This window comes from Microcebus murinus, chromosome 11 (assembly GCF_040939455.1).
Source record: "Microcebus murinus isolate Inina chromosome 11, M.murinus_Inina_mat1.0, whole genome shotgun sequence".
Taxonomy (NCBI): Eukaryota; Metazoa; Chordata; class Mammalia; order Primates; family Cheirogaleidae; genus Microcebus; species Microcebus murinus.
The window spans coordinates 6,786,411-6,814,083 of NC_134114.1; the positions used below are offsets into that span (position 1 = coordinate 6,786,411).

A 27,673-nucleotide genomic window follows, 5' to 3' on the forward strand; every position below is an offset into this window, starting at 1 on the left:
ACCTGGCCCTGCTCTAGAAACTAAGGACACTGCAGGAAAATGAGCTGAGAAAGCTGCTCCTCTCCTCGAATGTTTATCCTAGCGAGGGAGGTAGAATCAATGAAATAAACAACAATTGCCATGACATAAATAAAGCAGGGTGACTTTTTGTAGTGTGACTTGGAGCAATGTGATGAAGAGTTTGCAGGGAAGGCCAACATCACCTCCATGGAGGTGACATTGTAGCCCAGACCAGAAGGATAAGAAAAAGTCACACAGGGATCTGGGAGAAGGGCATCCCAGGAGAGGGACCTGCCTGGGGAAGGGCCCCAAGGTGAGGAGGACCCAGGGGTGACTACATAGCAGAAATGGAGCAAGAGTGTAGAGAGACAAGAAGAAGACAGCCAACGGGGAGGAAGGACCAGCTCAGTTCTTGCAAGCCAAGGTAAAAGGTGTAGTTTTTTTGTGTTTTTTTTTTATGGGAAGGGTTGGCGAACTGGTGCCATTAAGGGCCAGATAGGATTTTAGGCTTTATGGGACTATGGTCTCTGTCACAACTACTCAACTCTGCTGTTGTTGCCGTAGACCAATGTAAATGGGCTGGCATAGTGGGTTCCAATCAGGCAATACTCACAATAACAAGCAGTGAGCTAGAGTTAGCTGGCAGCTATAGCTTTTGCCAGCCCCTGTTCTGTGGCTCTAGGAAAACAAGGTGTGTGTATGGGATGGTGGAGGAGAGGCGTGAGCCACTTGGCACTGTTAAAAGTTCCTATGGCTGCTGTGTGGGGAAGGGACCCCAGAGGACGCAGAATTCAGGGACTGAGATACACCACAGAAGGCCAGGAGACACGGAGGGCAGGGGCCAGACACAGGAGGTGTTTTGATTAGGGAAATAAGAAAATATGAAGACTTGAGGATGACACCCATGTTTTCTACCAGGGCAACTCAAACTGTGGGGCAATTTCTGAGATGGGAGAGATGGGGGCGGGGGAAGCAGATTTGGAGAATAATCCAACAGCTCTTTGCTAGATGTCTAAGTAGACATCCCCAGTAGCAGCTCCAATGGGGATGTGAGCACGTAGGTGCAGGGTAGCTCTGGAACTCAGGACGCCTGGAGATGAACATTTGGTAGCTCTCAACATGCTACATGATGGTATTTCATAAGGTGTTAGATGGGACATAAAGGAGGGAATGAGAGAATGAGATGAAAAGTGGTTCCTCAGACTGAGAGTCAGAAAAAGACGTGTGGAATGTCCAGCAAAGGAACTAGAAGCTGCACTAATGGTCTTTAAACACAAATGGACACATGCAGGAATAAATGAATAAATTCCATATTCTCCACAATGCAGTCATTTCTTCCCACCTATCTAAAACTCACGTAGTTCACTGTGGAATTTCAGAGCGAATGCTCACGATGGCACTGATCTAGAATTAGTTTGATTATTTAACCCCGTCCCTGAGACCACTGAGCCATTTACCTTCATCCACACTTTGAAGGGCCTCCAAACTGGTTCTGCTCCTAGTGCCATAAATATAAATTCTAACCTGCTTCCTCCCTCCCCAAATTCTTTCCCTAGAAGTGACAGCTGATAAGTTTTAGGCCCCAGTCACCACGGGAGATGCATTTCTTCTCCCTGGGCTGCCTTGAGAAACAGCCTCTGTCGGTGGTAATTAGATGGGTAACTAACATCCTTTGTGAGCCAGTTACTAGATGTTTGTTCTGATTTGCTTTTGCCTTCCAGTCAACCCATTCTCTGTACGTGAGAAAAAAGAGGGTGTGAGTGTGTGTGTGTGCGCACGTACATGTGAAGAACATTTAGTTCTGCCTGTCTGTGCCTCGGGGCATGGAACGTAACAGATGTTACAGTAACACAATTTTTTTATGCTTTAAGAAAAGGATGGAGGAGGTAGGGTGGGCTGACTTGTAGACACTCTGGATTCCAAATCAAACCAAAGGAAAAAAAAATGCACACAGAGACAAGAAAGTGCAAGTGGAAAAGAACCCCCACGGAGTTCAAAGGGACTTGTGTTTAATCAGACAAAAACAATTTTTACAGCCTCAGGACCCCACGTGACATGCAAGGAAGTTGTGCAGCAGGATGGCATTAGGCTTCCAAGCCGGCACGCATTTGTGTTATTTTTCTCCTTTCTTTGTTTGCAACTAGTGTTCAAAGAAATTCACTGTGCAAAACAGATACCGAAGTAGATCATACCCAGGAATTACTATTGTCATGAAAAGCAGCTTCTTCTTGTGAGCAAGATTACAAGTGGCTGCTCAAATAACAGAGTCATGGGGTAAACACAGAACTGCTTTCTTCCAGGGTTACTCCATGTGGTTTGCTTTGTCTCCCCCTGTGACACTCTCATGCACCTGATATGACCACCAAGTGGCCTTCTGAACACTTCTGACGAGCCTGACTTCAAGAAGAAGCCCTAAAAGGTGGGGAGGCAGCTGCTGGCAAGAGGTAGAGACTCCTTTTCTTCTGAAAAACCGTTCTTCTTCCAGAACCCTTTCAAACACGGCTTTGTCTGCTTCCTACCTGAAGGTCACATGGATGGCCAAATCTCCATCTCATTAATTATAAGTCTTGGCAAGCCATTAAAAATCTCATTTCATTTTACCGTTCACCCTCCTTTTAACTGACTTTTCATAATTATAATTCTATTTTTGATATACTGGACCCATTAAATTTAATGCCACACAGAGATTTTAGAACTCCTGAAGAAAAGACTAAAGCTGGACTGTGTCCACCAAAGGATGCAAGGCCCTTGCTTAGGAATACGAAATGGGGAGAACTGCAGTGCGTTCTATTTCCGTGTGCAGATGTAGAAAAGTCAAGTTAATTACATATGGTCAGTATAATAATACCGTCCTTCTGGAAGAGCTATAATTAGTGAGAATTGTTTTCACAAACAGGACCGGCCAAGCCAATGACTCCAGCTTGCATTAGTTCTTTATTTTTCCCCACCAGTTATAAACATTTCTATTTTTGTTCTTTCCAACGCATAAACATTACTACATTAAAGATGCCCGGAGATAGCAGACCCTGACAATATTGCTATAAACTCTGGGAAGAAAGATAAGCTTCTTTGCAAATGTTGAGTCTGTTAAAAAGGTTAGGGTGCCAAGCGAGGGTAGGAGGAACTGTTACCCCAAAAGCCAACATTTAACTGGAGGGAAAAGTCCCAGGGGTGGCACCTGTCTCAGCTGTGTGAGTGGCTTGTGCTAAAGGGGGACACACAGAGGAATATTCTGATATTCACTGCGAAGATGATGAGATCGTTTGAATCTTTCACGTGTGAAAAATATAATGCAAAAATGATTTAGCCTCACTGGTCATATAGTATAGTACTGATGAATAATTATGGATAAAATTCTAATCTTACTTCTTAAACTAAAGTTGTTTAACATTATTTGGGCAGGAATTCTGAGCAGTGCTGAAATTCAACTAAAAAATAAGTGTTCGTTGGGTTTTAATCGAACTAGACTGAGACAGTGGGGCATCTGGAATGTCGTCGCACAGTGACTCTCTCCCAGCACATGTTCAGAGTCCACTGCTCCAGCTTCGAGAACACACTTCCCAACATCCTCACTGCCGTGACCTTGGCTTGGGTCATCAATAGTGCTCATCCTGCTGCTGACCACCTGCTGTGCCCATGGTTTATCCCTTGGGACGTTGGCCTATCAGCATCCTTAAGATGAAAGGTCACAAAACCAAACCACCAAGAACCACACTGCTTCTACCTACCTCCAGCCTCATTCTCATCGCTGCCTAACCTGCACTTTGGGCTCTAGCTGCATCAAGGACTTTTGGCTCAGGGACTACCCGGAGTCCCATGACTTCCCTTTCCTCACCTGGTGCTCTCTCTGCACCCTGTCGTTCAGACTCCAGCTGGGGCGACAGCTGCTGCAGAACCCTCTTTGAGTCGCTTAGACAAGAGGAAGGACCTCCCACGTGCACACAGCGGCCACGCTTTGCCCCCTCAAGCCCCTTGACACGGTGTGCATGCAGTCTGTCTATGTGTGTATCTGCCCTTCCCCACTGAAGGGCAGAGGGGTGCCACGTCCCACACCCCCAGCACCTAATGCGAAGGCTGCCGCGAGGCGGGCACCCCGTGACGACGCATTTAGTGAATGAACGATGCTGGCTCAGCGAACGGCTGAACAGAACATTCATGAATGAACATCAGTCCTTAAGCGCCCTCTCTGTGATGAAAGAGAGGACACTGGGAAATAAGACAGAGCTTGGGACGTTACACGAGAGTTTTTAAAACTAGATTTGGAGTCCTCTGGTCCTCTGTCATATAATAAATATGCCTGCCATCTAGAAAAGGCGGCTCTTGCTTTGGTCACTGAGGTACATGATGAGATAGTTTTCTCTCAAAACGTTTTGGTTCAAGAAGGGCTCCTGTTTGGAGCCTTCTTATAAATATGGTATAGCCCACAAGGCTGTGGGAAGCTCTGATTAACCTGAAGAAAGGTGTTCGTGAGGACTTAGCACACTTTCTCTCCCAGGCAGGCCCCCAGATGCTCAGCGCTAGCACCCAGACCACACGCACGATACACACACACACACACACACACACACACACACACACACACGGTCATGCACACAAGATAGGAACACCAGAGTGCAGCTCCTTCCCACCACAGCTAGAGGACATAGAATTTTAGAACCTGGCCTTTGCATTCCGACAGGCGAGGAATCTAGCTCCTGCTTTGTTTCCTAAGCACCGTAGGCGACGTGTGGGCAAGTTGCTTAACCTCTTAGTTGGCTTTCTCAGCCATATAAAAAGAGGAAAGTGATAGCCACTCTATACAACTTTTATAAAAACTAAATGACATACTGTATGCAAGGCACTCAGTAAATACTTGTTGCGTTATTCTACACTGTGAGGCATTGCTGGAAATTGTCATCACTATATTTGGCTTGTTTCATATTTCTCCAATAAAGTCCCTTCGTAACACAGCCGCCAGCGCCGTGGACAGGCCAGAGAAGGGATTTCCCCGCATGATCAGGCTGAGTCTGAGTTGGTAACAAATTTGACATCTATGGAATCTGAAATGAGCCAGTCCTTCCTCTCCTGGAGGTCATGATATAAATTATATACCTAGAATAATTATTCCTCTATACCTAATTTTGCCCCTTTTTTAAAAAACTCAAAATCTAACCAATTCCAACTTATTATGTCTTTATATTCGGCACCATATCATGTTGGTCTCCTAGGCAGTGAAGTACCCACAGTAGCAGAACTCCCAAATAATTATTTTCTCGCTGACAAGGGGAAAAACAAACAGAAATCAGAAGTTCGTGTCAAGTAAACAAAGACCCTTGCAGATAATGTATAGGGCCCTGATTGTCAACAGGGATGGGATTTGATTCTCTTAGTGACACTGACAGCAGGAAGAACCTTAAGAAATTTGACAGGTTGATACATTTCGAAAGAGACAACATTTTAATGGTCTAAACATCTGTGAAGATGATTTTCAAAAACGTATAATTGAGAACAGAAAAGCCACTCTAAAGAGAGAGTAGATTAAGAGATCCAGCCCCAGGAAAGAACTATCTCAATAGTGTCAGCCTAAGCAAATAAATGTTTATTAAGTCCAGTACCTGGTGTTTCATAACAAAACAATAGCTTCCAAAAGAACTGAAGCTTTAGTACGTGCTCTTGAAGAAGATTATTTCAGATGATGATGAAAATTTTTTAAAAAACTGCAATGAAAATAATAACACCAATAATAGTACATACTGAGCACATACAACATTCTGAATGCTAAGCTGAGCAACAGTATTTTACATACACATTCCTGAATCTTTGAAAAAGCCCCGAAGCCATATATCATTCCTTATGTTATTCCTGCAAGAAAACTAGAACTCTGAGAGACAAAAGGAAAGAAAAAGAAACACAAATGATAAATATTTTTTATTTGATAATTTTCTCTCTCAGTATATTATTTATCTTTTGAATACCGAATTTTCTATTTTTTTCATCCTCTTGGAGAAAGTGGTGAGTTCTTCGACAGAAGAGAAATAGATATATACTCAGTCTCTCCACCAACATCTGTGAAGTGCTTGTTTGGAGCACAACAATAAATAAGGCAGGAATCTTGCTCTTTTAAAACTCAAGTCTATACAAGATCACATACTTCCCTCCTTGAAAATAAGAGAAGAATATATGGTTCTCTTGTAGAGGAAGGAGGGAAAGTGATTAAAATTACACTATCATGACCTTCATTTTTTTTCTGTGATGCAGGACTGAGTCATACATATTTTTACATGTTATGACTGCTGGATAAATACTGAAATGAATTTCTTACTCCAGATAGACAAATCTATTCTTCTCTATGCACTACATTCTCAGATGTCCTCAGAATTTTCTTCCAACCCATAATACTTTTTTTTTCCCCCTTTATCTATTCTCTGTCTCATCTATGTCATGATCCCTTGCTCTGATGAAACTGATTTCACTTGTGTATCTCTTAAATGTTTTAAAATCTGTTGGGGGTTGGTCTGTTTCATCGACCTGGGGTGCAAGTTCTGTCGTGATTGTGTCTGCTGACTCTTGGCATCATTCATTGTCTCATTAGTATGTTGGTTTGACTCTGAATTCATCTTTTTTTATTTTTAATTTTGACCCATTTTTTTTAAATTTCAGTATATTATCAGGGTACAAACATTTTGCCTCTCCCAAGCCAGAGGTACAAGCATGCCTGTTGCCCATACAGTGAACTCCACACCCATTAGTTGTGAGTTTATCCACCCCCACCCCCCTCCCACCTGCCTGGCACCCAGTGAATATAACTTCATGTGAGCACCTGCTGGGGAGTGGCGGGACTATAAGTGTTGATCAGTTAGTACCAATTTGATGGTGAGTACATGCAGTGCTTGTTTTTCCATTCTTGTGATACTTCACTTTGAAGGATGGGCTTTAACTCCACCCAGCATAATATAAGAGATGCCACTCGACCATTGTTTTTTATGGTTGAGTAGTATTCCACGGTATACATATACCACATCTTATTAATCCACTCATGTATTGATGGGCACTTGGGTTGTTTCCACATCTTTGCAATTGTGAATGGTGCTGCTATAAACATTCGAGTGCAGATGTCTTTATTGTAAAATGTCTTTTTTTTTTCTTTTGAGTAGATGCCTAGTCGTGGAATTGCTGGATCAAATGGTATTTCTATTTCTAGTTCTTTGAGATATCTCCAAATTATTTTCCATAGGAGTTGTACAATTTGCAGTCCCACCAGCAGTGTAGGAGTGTTCCTACATATCTCCTTGTGGTTTTGATTTACATTTCCCTGATGATTAGAGATGCTAAGCATTTTTTATGTGTTTGCTGGCCATTATTCTGTCTTCTTTTGAAAAGTTTCTGTTCATGTCTTTTGCCCTCATTTTTAATGGGATTGATATTTTTTCCTGTTATTTTTCTTAAGTTCTATATAGATTCTTGTTATCAGCCCTTTGTCAGATGTATAGCATGCAAATATTTTCTCCCATTCTGTAGGTTGTCTATTCACTGTAATGACTGCTTCCTTGGCTGTGCAGAAGCTTTTAAATTTGACCAGATCCTATTTATTTATTTTTTTTTTTGCTATCATGATTGCTTTAGGGTCTTCATAAATTCTTTGCCCAGGCTGACGCCTAAAAGTTTTCTCAACATTTTCTTCTGGAATTCTTAAGGTTTCATGCCTTAGGTTTATATTCTGTTATCCATTGTGAGTTGATTTTTGTGAGAGGTGAGGGGTGTGGATCCAGTTGCAATCTTTGCATGTGGTTATCCAATTTTCCCAGTACCATTTAATTCATCTTGACCTAAAGTTGTGTCAAGAGCCCAAGATCTCAGAGCTATTGAAAGACCTGCAGTGAGGAAGAACACTAGAGGGCGCTCTCAAATTCTAAGCGCTGGTCTTCATACTCCTCCCTTGAAAGAATAGAACTTCTTTAGGTAGCTGGTGGGAGCCAATAGAGCAGGTTTGATGTTCCAGTTTTTCCTTTGTGAGATGATTTCCACCCACAGTCAGCTTCCTTCTTGTTCCCCTGGGGCTAATACGCAGTTCTTTTGAACTTTGACTTTGCAGGTAGACTAGCTCACTGTAGGGTGTAGCTTTTACACAGGGAGTTGAGTTTCTGCTCAGTCCCCAAGCCCAGACCACTTCTCCCACCCCAAGCATGTCCTAAAGCCCTAGCCCTGAAGGCCTTTTGACTTGGGTCCTTACCGAGAATTCCAGACTTGACTCCTCCTTTTCATTTCTGTCCCCTGGGACATTCACCTTCTTGTTTTCAGAGCCACTCTCTCTGTTTTAATGCTATTATATGAAGATGAGGGATTTCTCCCATCAACTTGGTCCACCGTTTTGCTGGAAATCCTACATAATAACCATCTGTTTTATGCTTTTACATCAATTCCAGAGTAACTAGTGATACTACCCCAAATGAACAGGGAGAATTAGTTTTAATGCTATTCTAACATTTTCATGTTGTTAAATATTAATGTCTTAAATCTTAAGGGAAAAGATAGGTAGTTTTAAGTGCCTCCTTTCTATTTTACATCTGCCATCCAAAAACAGAATTTAAACAACGAAGGCAGATCTCATTTAACCATTAATTATATTCAAAAAGGAAGAACATAAAAATTCAAGTGAACACAAAGTAAACTCTACTTGCCCCACGGTTTTGGGACCCAGCCCACATCTCCCTAATCACTGTAATGTGCTCCTATGCTAGATAAATATCAAATGTGAGATGATTTCAGTGGCTAGGAGCTGAAGTTAAAGCAGAAACTCTTTAGTCCACAACTCCATGCTTCCTTTTTATGTGCCAAAGCATCTATCTACAAATGCCCAGAGGAGGAATGACAGCTGCCTGGGACCATTCAGCACCTCCTCTAAGCCCCAAGGAGGAATCAGTGACAGCCTCTTTAACTCAGCATGATATTTGTGAATGAATCTCATGTTTTTAGTTTTTTTTTAATATGGTTAGAAAAAACCACTAATTAAAGATTTCAGGACTCTAACATGCATTTCATAAGAGCAGAATTTTTCATGATATCTTGTAACCACACTAGGTTCTTCGGACATTACTTTCTGTGGTTATGTAGCCAGAGGAGACTGGTCTCAGACTATAAAAGGCATAAGTCCTTCTAATCTATGAGTGAATAAATATAGCACCTAGGAAATCATTGCAAAGTACTGATATAATCTTCTCTGTTTTATTCCATCTGAAGATGGCCCCTGCCCTGTCCATGCACGCTGGCCAGTTAATGTTCTACAGATGATAGAAACAAACAGCAGGGAGACAGATGTGGTCACGTGATAGATCTGCACTTAAAAACATTGAACGGCTGCTACCCCCACCTACCGCAGTCGGAAAGGGAGGTCACAATTATATGGTGGGGCAGGAGTAGGTCAAACGCAAATTGCTGAAATGAGAGAACTTCTAGAAGGTCACACAGTGGGATTGGCTGAAAAATAGCTCCAGAACTAGCAAATGTTTTCACTTGGCCTGAAGCCATAGAAAGAGTTGTTGCTGCATAATAGAATTACACATCCTTTGGGAGATATCCTTCTCTCACTTGGAGTGCTAAATTCTTGGTGATATCAATTGAAGCTTCACATGGTTATGGAGGTAAAGGAAACCGGAGGCTTTGAGAATTACAAAACATACCCAAAATGGAATATTATCCCACTCTGACTCTGGGCAAATGATACAGAGCTGCAAAGGGTCAGTTGCTCAGTTGCAGGAAGAACTATTTTTAATTCATGCACTAGCGTGGCTAAATGAAAGAAACATAAAATAAAAAGGCATCACAAGTGGCCAGAAAAAAATGGAGCATATGGAAGTAGGCAGGCGAAGAAGCAGGATGTAGCTGGGAGAAACACAGTATTTCATTGGTTGCTTTTAGAAAAGGTTGCTAAAAAAAAATACAGGGTGCTCAAGTTTGGCTCAGAAGGAAGGGGAAGTCTTAAATAAGAATAGTAATGATAAACACATGCAAAGTTCACTATAATCTTCCCACTCTCTCTTTTTACTCCTAAGTTAAATGTTCTCATATCAAGCATCTTTAAGAACCAGCTATGTAAATTTATTATTTCCATATGTTCTTCCCTTTTTTCCCCTAAATTCCAAAGATTGCCCTCAAGAGCTTTTAGAATCTGAATTAAATCAGAGCAGACGTTGAACAATTTCGTGCAGACACCTTTGAGAGTGCAGAACTTATATCTTATAAATGGTGTGAATAATGCATTCGGCCCTTAATACAAACTTATTTTATAGCCCTGAAATGTAATTCCCACTACATATCTATATTAGTCAGCCTTCGCAGGTCTAGATGAAAATTTTTTCATATAAAATTTTCACTGAAGGAGCATCACTTGTATTCACAAGGAACATCCTAATAGAATTTTAAAGCTTTTTCAATGAGAGCTGGCTTGCTTTTATCATGCCCCTTGAGGAGGGAAAAAAAGCTTAAGCAGTTTCAAATAAACAGCTTATCAACATCAAATAGTATTCAGTCAGACCGAAGATATGGTGAGATTAAACTCATAGGAAGGATAGATTACTTTGTACCAACTTCCCTATTGCTTAATTATAATCTCCACAATTTTATGACATGAGTTTGTGAGAACATACTTAGCCATTCTCAAAGAGAGTCAAATTCCCATTGTTGATCTCAAAAGAGATAAAAAGCACCAACAGGTAATTGTACTCTCCCAACCTTTTCATGAATTGTCTTTTGAATTTCAAGTCATTCAATAATATTTCTTTTAAAAATCTAAGAAAATACAAAAATGAGAAAGCATTGCTGGGTATCTCAGAGTTGGTTGGGAATAATTTGCTTGGGTGAAGTTTTCTGCTTCTAGTTAAGAGAGTGTGCATGGTCAGTTATTCACTAAAACATGCATCGAATACTCATTGTTCAGAAAGGGCCATCCTGTGAGGCATGGGGTGAAGTGTATATTCTATTTATCCGCCAGGGCTTTATAAAGGGGGAGGCAGACATATTCCATGAAACACATGTGCAGGCACACATTTGCTAGTATTCGTGGGCAGATACACCAGAAAATATACAGACCCAACTACACAGCTGTGGAAACGAGGTTAGCTGCCCTAGAATCATCTTTCCTGTTAAGGGAACCCGGTTTTGTTAAACAACCAGGACTAGGGCAAGAGGAAGGCTAGTAAAGACCTCATTTAGAGTGCAAAATCCAAAACTCTCAGTAGTCAAGGTAAAAGGTACTTTCATGTAATATTTTAAAGATCTAAATTAATGCAAAAAAAAAAAAAAAGCCCATGGTGAGCAAACTATCAACATTTTAAATAAAGATATCAGAGTTCAGATGGAGCTCGGAAAGAAGCTGTCCTGATCCTGTTTTTCTTAAAAACCTGGATAGTTGTTCATCATGGATTATTTTGTATTCATATTGTATTTTTAAATACTGCATTAGTTCATTATTTATCCTGACTACTGGGTGTTTTGGCGCCCTTTAAACATTGCACCAGAGGTGAGGTCCTCACTCACTTCGCCCTGGTCCCAGGCCTGCTGGGCTTAGGAGTTAAATGGCCATTTTTCCTCTTCCCTCTTCCCAGACATCCACTTTCCACTGACACCTCGAGACAGCTAGTGACAAAGCTCTGGCCACTTCATCCAAACAATGTTGCACACAGCTCGCACACAAGACTGTGCTTTTGTTGTTGACTTCTGATATGAAGCAGATGAGTAAAGAAGCTGGCTACCCCCAACCTCCCACCGCTGTCTGCCTCTGAATGCTGCCAGCAGTCGTCCAAACATGAAATGAAAACCAAAGCAAGAGCCAACTCCATAAAGATGACTGAGCAAAATGACAGTGCTTGGATGCTTAGGGACACTGTTAAGCTTCTGAACCAGCCCCGGAATGATTATCTCTTTACATCTAGTTAGGGAACCCAAACCCTGTGAATTGCACAGTTTCCCTGCATCTAGTCCAGCACTCTTTAAATGTGAACCATGATGCTTTCCAAACAATGGACTCAGAGAGGAGGCCAGGGCATAAGAGAATCCGAGTAGAGAAACAACAGCCTGCATTAATATGTATTAAGTAGCTCTGGAAGCCAAAGGTCTATAATTGTGCTATTTGATACGGCAGACACCAGCAATAGATGGCTACAGTTTAATTTAACGAATTAAAACTAAATAAAATTAAAAATTCATTACTTTAGCAGCAACCTTTCAGTCCTCAACAGCTAGGCATGCCTAACGGCTACCATTTTAGTTAGCACAGACAACGAGCGTTTCCTTTGTCATTGAAAGTTCTGTTGGAAAGCACTGCTTTAAACCCTTGTTGTCCTCTTATTGCTCCACTTCAAATTGTAGGAAAAGGAAGAAAGGAAGGACTGCCTACAGAAAATTGGCGTTTAAATTAAGGCGAAAGAATATTTGCATGGCTCACCACCAAAGGTACTGTGGCTAAATACATACCTCTCTCATTCCCTCTCTATGATTTTAATAGCTACTAATTCTGAGAAATATTATCACTTAAATTGAAAAACAATCATAAATAAACAATTCTCAGATGTGATGACATCTTTTGAAAGCACACATAAATCAAAAGTATTTTCCTCCAAAGAATACCTTTGAGTGGAGTTGGTATTGGGGGAAGAAATGCTCTATATGATAAACTATCTTCCTTATACCAAGTTAACCTGAACTATAGAGTTCTGAGCCCTTCAAATAACTTTGGGAGAAAAACTTATGATACAGGCTATGTGGTGGCTTTTCATTAAAGACTGAGTATCCTGGACTTTAAGTAGCTTTGCTGGTACACCTACACACATAAACATACATACATTTTGTTAAATGTGATGTAACACATCATTCACAGCTATCTTTCTCATTGTAAAATTCTCACGTAATGCTTGGCCTCAATGCCAAGGAAATACAGCAGTGCATTTCATCAGATAGGCTATTTGTTAAGCAATGTGACTACTGGATTTCACATTCTCGACAAGTCTATGCTGCTTCATTACAGTGGGGACTTACATAATTTTTTAAAAATTACTTCATTGAGTTACAATTTAGATAGAAGATATTTACTCATTTCAATGTAAAAGTTAATGACTTTTAACACATGCATACAACCTGCCACCACCACCTTAGCATGGTACAAAATATCTGCATCAGCTCAGATGTTCTCTCGTGCACCTTTGCAGTCAGTCCCTTCCCTCACCCTGCAGGCAGGCAAACATTAACAGGTATTCTGTCGCTACAGTTTTGCCTTCTACATATAATGAAATAACCCAGCATATGCAGTCACTTGTATCAGGACTCTTTTACTTTGAATAATAATTTTGAGATTCATCTAGTTGGTTGTCTGTGTAAGTAGGTTGTTTCTTTTTATTGCCCAATAGTACTATATTTTAGATAATTAAACTGTCCATTTCCATTGATGAACATCTGTGTGTGTGTGTGTGTGTGTGTGTGTGTGTGTGTGTACACTTTTTGGCTATTAAGAATGAAGCTGCTGTGAACATGTGCATAAAACTTTTCTGTAAACATTATTCAACATTTCATTAATCTTGAGAAAATACCTAGGAGTGTATCTGCTGGGACTATGGCAAGTGCATGTTTTGAGTTTTAAAGAAATAACATGCTTTCCCAAGTGGCTGCCCCATCCTGCATTATTAACAATAAAACCTAAGAGATCCTGTTAATACTATCTCCTTGCCAACACTTGGTATTGTCAGTCTTTCTAACTTTAGTCACTTAGCACTATATGTAGAGGTATCCCTCACTACTTGATATTTTCCTTACAGTTAACTGCTAAAAGTATCTTTATACATGATAGATTTAAAAAAAACATTTAGTACATAGGTGTTTTTCTTTTTCTTTCCCTTTTTTTAATAGCTGGAAGAATTTTTTTATTGTATTCTTATACAAAGTATTAATATTTCTTTTACTGCAAAGTATCACAGGGGTACAAGTATTTTGGGTTCTATGGATCACTTTTATTTAGATTCTTGTATTTCTTGTTTAATTCAGGATATTATGGGAGTACAAACATTTTGGTTACATGTAATGCGTTGCCTCGCCCAAGCCAGGGCTACAAGCATGCCCTTCCCCCATACAAAGTGTGCTCCAGTTCTACTAGTTGTCAGTTTATCTCCCCAACCCCTACCTGACCAGTACCCAATGAATATTACTACCATATGAGCACTTTAGTGTTGATCAGTAAGTATCAATTTGATGGTGAGTACATGTGGTGCTTGTTTTTTCATCCTTGTGATACCTCACCTGGAAGGATGGGTTTAAGTTCTATCAAGGATAATATAAGAGGTACTAGTTCACCATTGTTTTTATGGTTGAGTAGTATTCCATAGTATTCATATACCACATTTTATTAATCCACTCCTGTATTGATGGGCACTTGGGTTGTTTCCACATCTTTGCAATTATGAATTGTGCTGCCATAAACATGGCAGATGTCTTTATTATAGAATGTCTTTTGTTCCTTTGGATAAATGCCTACCAGTGAGACTGGTGGATCAAATGGTAGTTCTACTTTTAGCTCTTTGAGGTATCTCCAAATTACTTTCCACAGAGGTTGTACTAATTTGAAGTCCTACCAGCAGTGTAAGGGTGATCCTGTCTCTCCACATCCATGCCAGCATTTATTGTTTTGAGACTTTTCGATAAAGGCAATTCTCACCGGAGTTAGCTGATATCTCACTGTGGTTTTGATTTATATTGCCTTAATGATTAGAGATGCTGAGCACTCTTTCATATGTTTGTTGTCCATTATTCTGTCTTCTTTTGAAAAGTCTCTGTTCATGCTCTTTGCCCATTTATTGATGGAGTTGTTTGCTTTTTTTTCTTGTTGATTTTTTTAAGTTCTGTATACAGTCTTGTTATTAACCCTTTATCAGATGTGCAGAAAGCAAATATTTTCTCCCATTCTGTAAGTTGTCTATTTGCTCTAATGATAGTTTCCTTGACTGTGCAGATGCTTTATAATTTGATCGTGTCCCATTTGTTTATTTTTGTTGTTGCTGTGATTGCTTTGGGGGTCTTATTCAGAAATTCTTTGCCTAGACTCATGTCTAAAAGAAACTTCCCAACGCTTTCTTCCAGAACTCTTAAGGTTTCATGTCTCTTAGATTTAAGTCTGTTATCCATCATGAGTTGATTTTTGTGAGAGCTGAGAGGTGGGTATCCAGTTTCAATCTTCTGCACATGGATATCCAGTTTTCCCAGCACCATTTATTGAATACAGATTCTTTTCCCCAATGTATATTTTTGTCTGCTTTGTCAAAGATTAGATAACAATATGAGCATGGTTTTATATCTGGATTCTCCATCCTATTCCATAAGTCTATACCTCTGTTTTTGTGCCAGTCCCATGCTGTTTTGATTACTATAGCCTTGTAGTAAAGTTTGAAGTCTGACAGACTGATGCCTCCCAATTTATTCTTTTTTGCTTAAGATTGCTTTGGCTATATGAGGTCTTCTCTGGTTCCAAACGAAGCATAGATTTATTTTTTCTAAATCTGTAAAGAAATGATGATGGTATTTTGACAGGGATTGCATCAATTCTGTAGATCACTTTAGGTAGTGTGGACTTTTTAACAATATTGATTCTGCCAATCCATGACCATGGTAGGGATTTCTATCTGTTTACATCTTCTACAGTTTCTTTTCTCAGCATTTTGTAGTTCTCCCTATACATGTCACCTCCTTCATTAAATATATTCCTAAATCTTCAATTTTCTTTGATGCTATTGGGAAAAGTGTTGCATCTTTGATTTGATTTTCAGCTTGACTGTTACTGAAGTATATGAATGCCACTGATTTATGTGCATTAATTTTGGAGGAAATGAACAAATTCTTAAAAACACACAACCTCCATAAGCTCAATCAGGAGGAAACAGAATTCCTGAAAAGACTGATATCAAGCAAAGAAATTAAAGCAGCAATTAAAAATCTCCCAACAAAAAAGTCCTAGACCAGATGAGTTCACACATGAATTTTACCAGACCTACAAAGAAGAACTCATATCTATACCATAGAAATTATTCCACAACATTGAGAAGGATGGTATCCTCTCCAACTCATTCTGCGAAGCCAAAAATACTTTAATCCCAAAGGGCCAGTGAGCAGAGAGTACAGTTTATTATTTGCTTTTAGTATCCTAGCTAGGAAATCTTTCCTAATCCAAAGATTTGGAAATTTTTTCTTTCATGTTTTCTTCCCGAGGTTTATAACTTTTTCTCTGAACTTTAGGCCTAAGATCTGTATCAGTTAATTTTTGTATACTATGTGAAGCAACATTTAGAGATTACTTTTGCAAAAGGATGTCCAATTTTTCCAGCACCATTTGTTGAAAATACTACCATTTCCTCATTGAATTACCAAGGAATCTTCATTGACAATTAACTGACAATATTTCTAGTCTCTGCTTTTTGTTGCATTACCTTATAATTTTCCTTTTGCAATTACCACGTTGTCTTAATCAGTTTTGGTAGTGTGAGTCTTCCAACATTGTCCTGCATAGCAGAGCAAAAGAAGGCAGTGGTGGAGCTAATAGGCAGCAGGTAAATGTCAGGCACACCTGGTTGTCCTAATCAAAATTGCAAACCCGTCCCTTTACTTAACCCATTTCCTACTTTGTATGATTCCTAAGCCCTTACTACTATGGAACTCACTTTATAACATATTGTCTTGCTGTCTTGTCTGGCTCCCCTAATAGAACATAAACTCAGTGTGGGCCAAGATTTGTATCTGTTTTGTTTGTTGGGGTAATTCCAGTGACTAAAACAATTTCTGGCACATAATATGCACTCAATAAACATTGATTAAATTATTAATGAACAGGACATCTTCTTTTATCTTCAAATAAGCAGAAGCTAAAATGCTCTGGACTCTGAGGCCAGAGAATCAAGTGGCATAAAAATCAAAATACAAATGAGAATGACAATCGTTAATCACCTTCTGAGGGCTACCAAGAGCCGTCTGCTCAGCAGTTCCTGGCGTCAGGGTCTCGCTTCATTGATTTTAGTTAACAGGGTTTGCAGCCCATCTAACATGCTGCTCAGAGGTCCTTTCATGGTGGGAATGGTCAAATAGCATTACCCAGACTTTGCCACAGCTGGGATTGGAGGAATCTGTTCATCTTGAAACGTCAGCACACAACATCCCAGAGGATGGCGTCACAAGTCCAGCAGTGCTCTCGGTGATGACTAAGGAAGCTTCCTGCCTAGTGCAGCTCATGTGATTGGACTTGCCCCTGAGTCACGTGAATGACTCTGGCGAACAAAAGAGAAATTAAAGAATAATCCCTCTTCAAGCCAGAGTCTACTTTCTCGCTACTTTCCCCCTTCTCCACTCAATGCTAAAAAAGATTCAGAAAAAAATAAATAAATAAAATAAAATAAAATAAAGTGTTGATTTCAGTAAAAGACAAACTGAATAAAATTTAGAAACCTCAATTTAGTCTTTTCTCTGTCATGTTGGTAACAGAAATTTCAGCCCCGCTGTCTGCTGGAGTTCACATAAGCTTTGTCTCGCAAATGCAACCATACTTGCTTACCTTGCTCTGACGTTAGGGGAAGACGAGAGGACATAATTCAATAGAAATACGGCCTAATTAAAACCTTACTCACCCTCTGTTTAATCTCCAATCTTCCTTCATACATAAAATAAAGATAAGGTTTTTATCTACCTTCATTCTGAAAAATGGATGAATTGCCCATTTAATGCTTAGAAAGACTATAATATGTTTAAAGATAAATAAAATAACAATAACATACCATTCGAGGCCCAATGGAATGACTGTTTTAAATCAGAATCCTGACAATAACTTTACAAATTCTTATTCCCAGTTTCAATTCAATCACATTGCACTATTTCATTTATAAAGCAATCCATTTGAATGCTTAAAATATTAAAAAGGATTTCTCTATTGAAACAAATGAACCAAAAACAATTGAAGTTTTATCTGAAAATAAAATACAGATGTCCAGTCTTATGAATTATATCATTAGTGGCCCTAGAATGCAAAAATAACTTGAAAGTTATCAATAATTTTCAAAATTCAATAAATCATTTTCATCAGAGCCTAATCATTGTTTATAAAAAACACACAACAAACTCTCTTAGCTCTCTTCAGCCAAAAATCAATAACATAAAAGCCCAATCTAGATACTAGAACCAATTCACCCTATTAATAACATACAGTGGTTCTATGCCGCATTTTCTTCTAACACCTCCATACCCTCGTGGATAATCACTATATGCCTATATTATAGGCTTGAAAAGTTGTGTTTTTTCTTAATATTCCATTTCTCCAGATATAAAACTAGCAATATATTTTAAAATCAGAAATCTTTCCTCAAATGTAATTTTAAATGTAAAAACAGGCAGTGTGCTTTTACCTTAGTTGCTTCGTTTGCAAATAGGTTCGAATATTTTGCCCAAGTGGTTTTGACATTATATTATATGAAAAGTTCAGTCATATGCATGATAACAAAAAGACAAATTATTTATGGAACAAAGGACTTTTTTAAAGATCCGTAACAACACTTCTCCTCCCTGAGTAAACTCTTAGGAGGATAACTCACATCCTGTTATGAAACAAGAGAGAATCACACTTGGTTTATGTAAATTTCAGTTTACAGAGAAAAGTGTTGAGTTCAAGACAGTTCTCAACAGTTAGTAACATCTTGCTATATTTTAATCAGATTCATATGAAAGTATTAAAGTTAAATATTAAAAGTAAGTCCATTTTTAATTGAAATAAATTTCCTTAACTCCTCCCCGGAGAAAGTAGGAAATAAATGTGCAATCACACACATTTATGATTTGTAAAGGTCAAAATGGCAGATCTGAGAGTAAATGAACAGAAGGAAATACTGAAAGCAATTTTACCCGTAGTTTGTATATCCAAAAACTCTGAAACCTCTGAACTCTTATAGGGATTCTAGAAATAATCTACTGTATGCCGCCCACCCTCCTTTGGTGATGAGGGTTCTGGATACTAAAGAAGATGGGAAATTCTTCCAGGGCCATGGTTCCACTTGAGTGCTTGGGGCATTAGACACCAGAGAGCCAAAACCCAGAGAAAAAAAACAAAGCACCATGGGACACACATGCACAGCCATGGGACACACATGCACAGCCATGGGACACACATGCAGCCTGGCCCAGAAACGACTCTTTGGTCCTTCCAGCACCCCGTCCATGTGTTCTAACTAAGGGGGCACTGTTTGCTACGTCTTGGCCCTGCCCAGGTTCTGCATTCTGCAGCCCCAAAGAAACAGGTGGCAGGCTGAGCAATGCCAGCCGCCCAAGGGACAGCACAGACATCAAGGGGACAGCAGCAAGCAGCAGGAGAACAGGTAGGAATGGCAGCTCTCAGGACAACAGGACATATGCACACGGCTACCGTGGTGAGTGGCAGAAAGAGAGTCTCTCAGAGCGCGAGAGGGGCTGAGGCTCAGGGTGAGATAAGGTGAAAAAGAGCCAACTCAGAGTTACAAAACACGTCTTATATTTTTATTGTCAGCATTTAACAAAGCAATGCTTCTAATACACACTTAAATGCAATGTAACATACTTACATCATTCAAAAGAAAAATATGGCATCCATGAAAAGTAAACATTCGAACCAGGGTATGAGAATAGAGTCCAAGTTTAAAATCCTAATTGGACACTTTTAGCCATGACTCTTTTAATCACATAAGACTGCATGTGGGGGTAAAGGCAGCTGTTTAAACCCAAGGTCCTTTGGGAAGGCAGCAGAGAGCCAACAGCGACCTCCCAGCCCATCCCAGTGGTGGCCGAAGCTGGAATAGCCATTGCAATGCTCTTATGCCCTTCCCAAGCCCTTGGGGCCAATTAGTGATAATCTCTACCAAGAGTCCATATAGTTCTTCCATAGTTTCAGAACAATTTTCAGGCCAATCACTAAACTCAAGAGTAGGAAGACACTCTATGGGAAGACCAAGGAGTTAAAGATAAACATCCCAGAGACTGGGGACTGCAAATCCATAGCACCCTGCCCGAGTCTTAGGCATGAATAGGAAATGCCACCAGCTGAGACCCTGAAGAATGGCCTCCAAATTATCCTGACATTAAGGCTCCAAGGCAAAGGAAGCTCGAGTATGGCATGACTCACCCCACCAGTGATCTTTCTCTGTGCGTAATGTGAAATTGCTCCCCATAAACCAATTCCTATAACAGGAGCATGCTCTGTAAATAGCCAGCATGCTGAGTAAACTTTAATCAATAAACAAACAAAAGCAGAATATGGCACTATTGCCTTAAATAGACATTAAACATTTAAAACTGATTTCAGAGACGGTTATGAGACTCTATAAGCATGCTGAGAAACATGCTGTCTTGAAGGGTCACTATTTCCTCCCTCTTCATTGGAACAGACATTTAAGCAAATGACAAGGACATAAGTTTGAATGGTGCATCTGTAATGGGTCAGGGTGTTTTAGCAGCCACTGCACAATCAGGGATAAATATTCCAGAACATGCAGTCAAGGGAGTAACCTTGCAAACACAGCAAGCTGTTAGCGAGCGTTGTGCAATGAACTCTGCTAGACAGGAGGAGCCCGCGGTGGCAAATATTTTACTGAAGCTGGAAAAAAAAAGATCATGCCAGCATCTTCCGCCTAGCCAGGTAAATCAGACCAAGACTTTGACAAAACATGCTAAGTTGCACGAAGGTGTTACATTAGCATCGGGTCTACTTTGTTAGTTGCCTCTCGTGCAGAACGCCTCCAGTGTCTATTGCTAAATTATGACATTTTATGTGTGCATGGAAATCAGGATTGTGAAAGTCAGGATTACCCAGTTCTTCCTTTATTCCCCCATATCAGTGTTTCATTCTACTTTCTCAAACTTTCTTGTAGAATCCTACCTTACAAAAAAGTGTTTGTGTGGATGAACAGTGGCCACCTGCTCAGCTGTAACATGAGCCATTTCAAGGCCAGGCTGGGATCTTAACATCCACAGGGAACCTTGTGTGTGTGTGTGTGTGTGTGTGTGTGTGTGTGTGTGTGTGTGTGTGTGTGTGTGTATGTGTGTGTGTGTGTGTTTGATCAACAGTCTTAGCCCTTCTTCAGAGAACTTCCTTCCTAAAGCCCCCATCCTCCTGGCCAGTGGCCTACCTCCTCCTCCTCCTCAGCCACTACAGAGGTCCCTGGAACTCCCCTCCCTTCTATCTCCACCCACTAACTGTCCTGCATCCTGGGTGCCCTGGCCTTCCTCCCTCCCTCAGGCCTGCTGGAGGTGGAGTAGGCTTCCTACCACCTAATCCCACCTGTTCCCAGCATCCTATCCCCTCCTACAGCCCCGGGACTTTGCAGAACCAATTATCTCCCTCTCTCTCTCTTCTCTACTCAGCCTCTTCCTTCACCCACCTGCCTCTTCCCATCACCATTTAAGGACAATTAAATATTCTCTTTTAAGAGCTATCCCCTGTCCTCATGCCCTTGCCTGGCTGAGAGGATACTTCTCCTCTTTCATATCTAGTTCTTCACCTTACATCTATCCCCCACCCATCACCATTTTGTTTCTTCCCCCAACACTGCCCTGAAACTGCTCTGATAAATGCTGTTTTGTATGAGTTGAACTGTGTCCCCCAAAAAGATATATTAAAGTCTTAACTGCAGGTACCCATGGATGTGACAATATTTGGACATAGCACCTTTGGAGATGAATAGTTTAAGATGAGGTCATACTGGACTTGAGTTAGCCCTAAATCTGATATGACTCATGTTTTTATAAAAAGAGGAGAAGACAAAAAGATATGGACAACCAGGACGGATGCCATGGACTACAGGCTGAGAGATTTGAGTGCTGCATCTACGCACCAAGGAATGCCAAGGACTGTGGACAACCACAAGAAGCTAGGAGAACCCAAAGAAGGACTCTTCCCTAGAGCCCTCGGGGAGATCATGGCCCTGCCCCTACCTTGGTTTTGGACTTCTGGCCTCCAGAACAGTGAGAGAAGACATTTATGCTTCTTGAAGCCACCCAGTGTGTGGTTATTGGTTCCAGCAGCACCAAGTTGCTGATATCCCACTGATGACATAACTTCTGGGAGGGTGACCAACTGTCCTGGTTTTCCCAGAACACAGGACTATCAGGGCTAAAGCCGGGGACATCCTGAGCACACCGGGACAAGTCTGTCACTCCACATCCTGGCCCGTACCTATGCTGAACATTCAGCATCATCGGATACTCAGACGGTCCCTCCTCCTTGAGAATCTCCCCTTTCTTGGCTGCCATGAAGCCTACCTCTCAATTAGATGATTCTGCCTGATGGCTCCCAGGAACTCAGCCTTTTTAATTTAAAATCATGGCATCTTTCACATCTGCTTTCTCTTCCTGACTCTAGATGGAATCAACATCTAACAACACAGGGAAGCACTCGGTGCTTCCTCCCCCTCCCTGCTCTATGCCCATGAAATCATCAACAACTCCCTTCGAATTTCTAGAACCCACCCACTTCCCCACATTTCTGCTCTCCCTCGGATCACAGAAGCAACCTCAGAATGGGCTCTCCCTGCAGCATTTTCCATCCTCCAGATGGAGGGAGAACTTGAGATGCCTTCCAATGCCACACATTACTGAATCCCCACCAGCCACTCACACGTGGGACTCCTCCTTGAGTCCCACCTCCTCCTCCGTGACTGAAAGATGTCAGATGTCCTTACTGCGCTTGATGCTCGTGAGGACCTGAAGTGCTCTTTCTCTCACTTCAGGGCTTATCATTGCTCTTTTCCTCTCCCGGGAATACTTCTTCCTCCATGAGCCTCATAAACACCTTCTAACAAACATTTGGGACTCACCTCTGACATGGCCTCACCCTAGAAATGGTCCTGAACCACTGTCCTACAGCCCCAGAGTCTGCCTAGAGCCCCTCTCCTGGGCTCCACGGCACCCAACACAGACACCATTAGGGCCCTTGGCAGAACATAGTGCGATGGCCTTTCTGGTTCATGTCCCTGAAAACAGTCTAAATCCCTATAACAGGGACTATGTTTTTTGCCTCAATCACCGCAACATTTAGCACAGAAACCTATATGTAATAGGCTCCTATTAATTTTTCATTGAGTGTTCACTGAAAATTTCAAAATACAAGTTAAAAATACACTGAGATACCATTTATGAACTATGAGTTTGGCCCAGACCCCAAAGAGTGATTGCCCACGCTGCAGGAATGGCTGCAAGGAAATAGATACTCACACCCAGCGTAATGAGAATGCAAAATGGTGCAACTTTCATGAAAGGGCATTGGACAACGTGTAGCAAAACCACATATGTATTTGCCATTGGACCCAGAAAACCCAATTCTAGGAGTCTCTTCCAATGGTACCCATACAAAAATATGAAATGATGTTTGCCGGAGGCACTGCTCATTGAAACATTATCTGTGGTCACAAATGCCATAAAATAACCTAAGCATGCCTCGATAGGGAATTGTTGCATAGACTAGGGTTCATCACATGGTGGGGTGCAGGTGGCTACAAAGAAAAAATGACATAAATCTCACTATTTTTCTACAGAAGAGGCTCCAGGATATATCATTATGCTAAAAAGCACTGCACAGAGGCAAGTTTATATGTATATGTGTCACTTTTATCTGAGAAAGGAGAATATGGATACATATTTGTATGTATATTTATGTGTATTACTTTGTTTATATTACAAAAGCAGCCTAAACCATGAAATAGAAGTAAATGGTTAGCTAAGTACAGAGAGAGAGGGAACGTGGTAAAGAAAACAGGGAGTAAATTTAGATTCCTCAGAACACCCCTTCTTTCAATAACTTTGACTTTGAAACACTACATAATAACTTTGTGTACATTTTAAGAATCTCTAAAAATCAAAAGCAAAATTAAACAAATGAAATTAACTGGGTTTTGGATTGGTGCCATAACCACACAGAAGGAAATTATTTCAAGTGATTTTAAAGCAGTAATTTTGCTTGAATTCCCCAGTAAAATATATACCCTGAGGACCAAAAGTAGAGGCAAAAATATAATCTGAAAGGGGTTTTCAATAATCAAGAACAACTAGGGCTGCACAGAACTGTTATTCTGAAACAGCTGAGTGTGCACTGCGGGCAAAGGCAGAGGAATGAGGAGATCGACCCCCAGAGACGTGGGACTCTTCACACGGGAGAAATGGGGGAAAAACAGGCAGAGACAGAAGATGGGAGAGGAAAAGACCCTGGAGTCCTGCAGATGAATGGGAAGTATCAGGAGAAGCTTATGGTATACTTTTTAAAATGTTTTTCTTAGCACTGTCTAGTAAAAAGACCTAACTGTGAACACCTCCAGTGCTCATGGAAGCCAGACAGGGGTGATTCCCAGATCCATGGAAGGAAGTGGGTGAAAGGAGAAGGAACATCCTGTTAACCCAGAGAGTACAGAAGCTCTCAGTGGTGCCTTGGGTGGTGTCAGAACTTAGGAGCCAACCTCGAGAGGCTCCCCTGGGCTTGAAATGCCACAGTGTCACCATCTAGAAGGACAAAAGCTACATGGATTAAAATACATCAAATATGTTGAAATCCATGTATTAATAATGATCCTAATAATCAAAAGAAATAAAAGAGCAAACACAATATTAACATCTTATTCATTCCCTTTGGATGACGAATTGGAGGTTAGAGAACCACCTTATCAGTCTCTTAAGAAAACAATCTGGTAGTAGGGAAGGGAAAGCATTTATTTTGCCTTTCCTATATGAGCTGTACTTCCAGGATATCCAAATAGTTGATGGAGGAAAGTTAGTTGATATAAATGTCTCCCAACCATTAAACGAAGAAAGCAAAACTAGAGAATCCTAGTTTTGCACCCAGGAGTCGATCAGTAGATTTGGGCAGTGATCACCAACACGACCGATAACCTCCCGCCTGGACACTCTCTGCCTCCCGATGGAAGGACGCAGCACCAGCCACGACACGGTCAGGATAAAGCGACTTGAACCTGAATCTAATCAGCCCTCTTGGTGTCACTAGGAATTGACAGGGACACTTGGGAAAGAGGACCATTAGAGCCACACAAACAGCATGCAATGGACAAAATCCAGACTGTGGGAAGCTCTACGGGACCAGGAGGTCAGTTTCTACAAATATTAATCTGCAAATAGAACAACAATAACAAAAACAATAAAAGATTAAGAGACTCAAAAATTATGCCAGCCAACTGCAATGTTTCAACTTCATTTTGATCCTGATTAGATCTAACTGTTAACAAAACAAAACAAAAATGCCTAAGTAGTCAGGAGACCATCGATGATCTCTGAATACTCACCCAGCGGACGTTTCATGATTTTATGAAATCATTCCTTTGTTTGGGGTTTTGTTTGTTTGCTTGCTGTGATAACAGTATTGTGAATTCCTTATCTTTGAGAGTTATAAACTGACATGTGATAAAATAATATGAGTTCTTCAATTTGCTTCAATATAATTGGTTGGTGGTGTCATGGAGTGAGGGTGGGGATTCAGATGAAAACCTGACGGGCCATGAATTCATAAATATGGTGCTGGGTGTTCCTTATGTGATCCTTTCAACTTTCATAACTATTTGAATGTTTTTATGATACAAAGTTTAAAAATAACAAAAGAGGAATCTATTTGTTGCATGAATTACTAGAATACAATGTCTGATTAATCATATGTAGGCTGATAATGTAACTGTAAGCATCCTGAGGATAGGACAAAGACTACTTGTTTCCCATCTGAATGCTCCCAGCTAAAGACATTTCCATGAATGAAAGAATAAACGCATGGACATGCTGATAAATATATCCTACTGCTGCGTGGACATACTTGAGACATTCAATCAACTCTGCTGCCATACAATGCTGGACAGACAGAGGTCTAAGCTTTGTGCCATGACTGAGGCTTTGATGGAAGATGCCAAAGTGAAGAACTTTTTGTTTTACTTGGTTCTGTTGTCATTTATGTGGGGCACATTTTTATACCCTGGTACAAGTGCACAGGAGACCTGCAGCACCTGTTAAATAAAAATGGGCTCAAATAATGGGGTTTCCCACCAGTGGTCATCCCTTTCGTAGATCCTTCTTGGGGCAGTGATCCGTTTCTGGATAAGAAATTCTTACGACAGAGGATTTTGCAGTTTTGCCTTTATTTTAAGCAACATCTAAAAGAAGTGTCACAGAATACTAGAGCAACAGATACTCCGTTACCCTCCATCACTGCATGCATCGTGTGCTATTAAACAGCAGCTTTGCAATCAGAGGCTGCCTCTCCTTACCTTTATAGGAAATGACCGGGTGCTCAGCCCGCTGACACTGAGCCGCGCCCTGTGTCTCCGGGTGGGCGAGTCTCCACAGCCCCAGGCTTGAGAGCAGCCACGCAAGGACGCGGATCCCCTTCATGGTGGGCAGGGGGCCTCCGACTCTGGGCGCTCGTCTTCTAAACAGAAGCTCGTCTTCCCCTCATGTGTGAAGAGTGCCTGCAACACACAAAAGACAGCAGGTGGGTGACCGTGAGCTCAGGCTGGTCTTTTGGGAAAGCTCCGTTGCTGACTTGGTGGAGACGAAGGAGAGCTTATAGAGGTTAAGCCAACATCCTTCTCTAGGTAATATTTCTGTGTGTCTGTGTGTGTGCACGTGTCTCAAGACATACCTCTCTTTCTGCCAATAATTTTATGAGATACCCTATTTATTATAAAAGGAGAAATGTTCAAGTTTAAGCTCCACTGAGTGATCACAGTCACTCCTAAAAAATGCAGATTAATAGTTGTGATCATCTATCGGTTTCCCCTTGCACAATTCTCCTACTCCCTTCTGCAAACACAAATCTATACATGGAAAGCCTACCGATCCCTGCCCACCCCTTTTTGACATCTAAAAGACTTATTTTTAATAAGTCTATGACCATTGTCTTTTACTAATAACCTGATTAATATTATGCTACCCAACTCTTAAAAATCATGCACACTTGGTAAATTTCAACCTCGTTAAATTTGTTACATTTATAGATGACCCACCAGCAACATTTCTGGCTAGAAATCAAATGCGAATCAAATAAAATCTATATTGAGCACCTACTGGGTGAAATGAAAGTCCTGTGCTGGGAGCAGCCAGACTTTTAAAGATTATGAACAATTTAAAAGATTAACAAGCGTTAAAACAAGATAGGCCTGTAAAAATAACTATAAGCCAAGCTGTTAGCAAACCTTAAAAAGAACAGGAGCGGCGTGGGAGTTCCGGGAGAGTACTACTGCGACTCAAGGACGGGTCCCTGGAGAAGTTTAATACTAGAGGATGCAGAGGATTCCAACAGACAGAGGTTTCGGGAAGGACGTTCCACCCGCAGGGAAGAGGATGGAAAGGCACGTTGCAAGGGTAAGAGTGAGGGGTCTGCAGCATGTTTGGGGAATGGTCTACTGTCCTCGATCCAGGTCCAGGAAACATAAAGGGAAGTAACATTGTTTAGGGGGCAAACTACACTAAGGTATGAGGTCTTTACTTTTAGGCAACAGGTACCATAGTGAATTATTAATAATATTAGAAGACCTTATGAATATTATTAAGCTCATTGTCACAATAGCATACATAGGAAATGGGGTAGAGAAGAGCACAGAGGTGGAGAAGTTAATTTGAAACTACTGCAATTGTTCAGAAGGGAAATAAATGGAGCTGTGACTTCAGGGTGGTGTCA

General features: G+C 40.8%; 1 protein-coding gene across 1 annotated transcript in view; it reads right to left on the bottom strand.

Moving 5' to 3' along the window:
• Window positions 1-27,673, bottom strand: part of SEMA5A (semaphorin 5A) — a 453,573-nt gene that overhangs the window by 266,429 nt on the left and 159,471 nt on the right. The window contains exon 3 of the mRNA XM_012791124.2: window positions 26,262-26,462. Within this exon, the coding sequence (XP_012646578.2) occupies window positions 26,262-26,385 (124 nt within the window). The 5' untranslated portion in view covers window positions 26,386-26,462. The remainder of the gene's footprint in view (window positions 1-26,261; window positions 26,463-27,673) is intronic.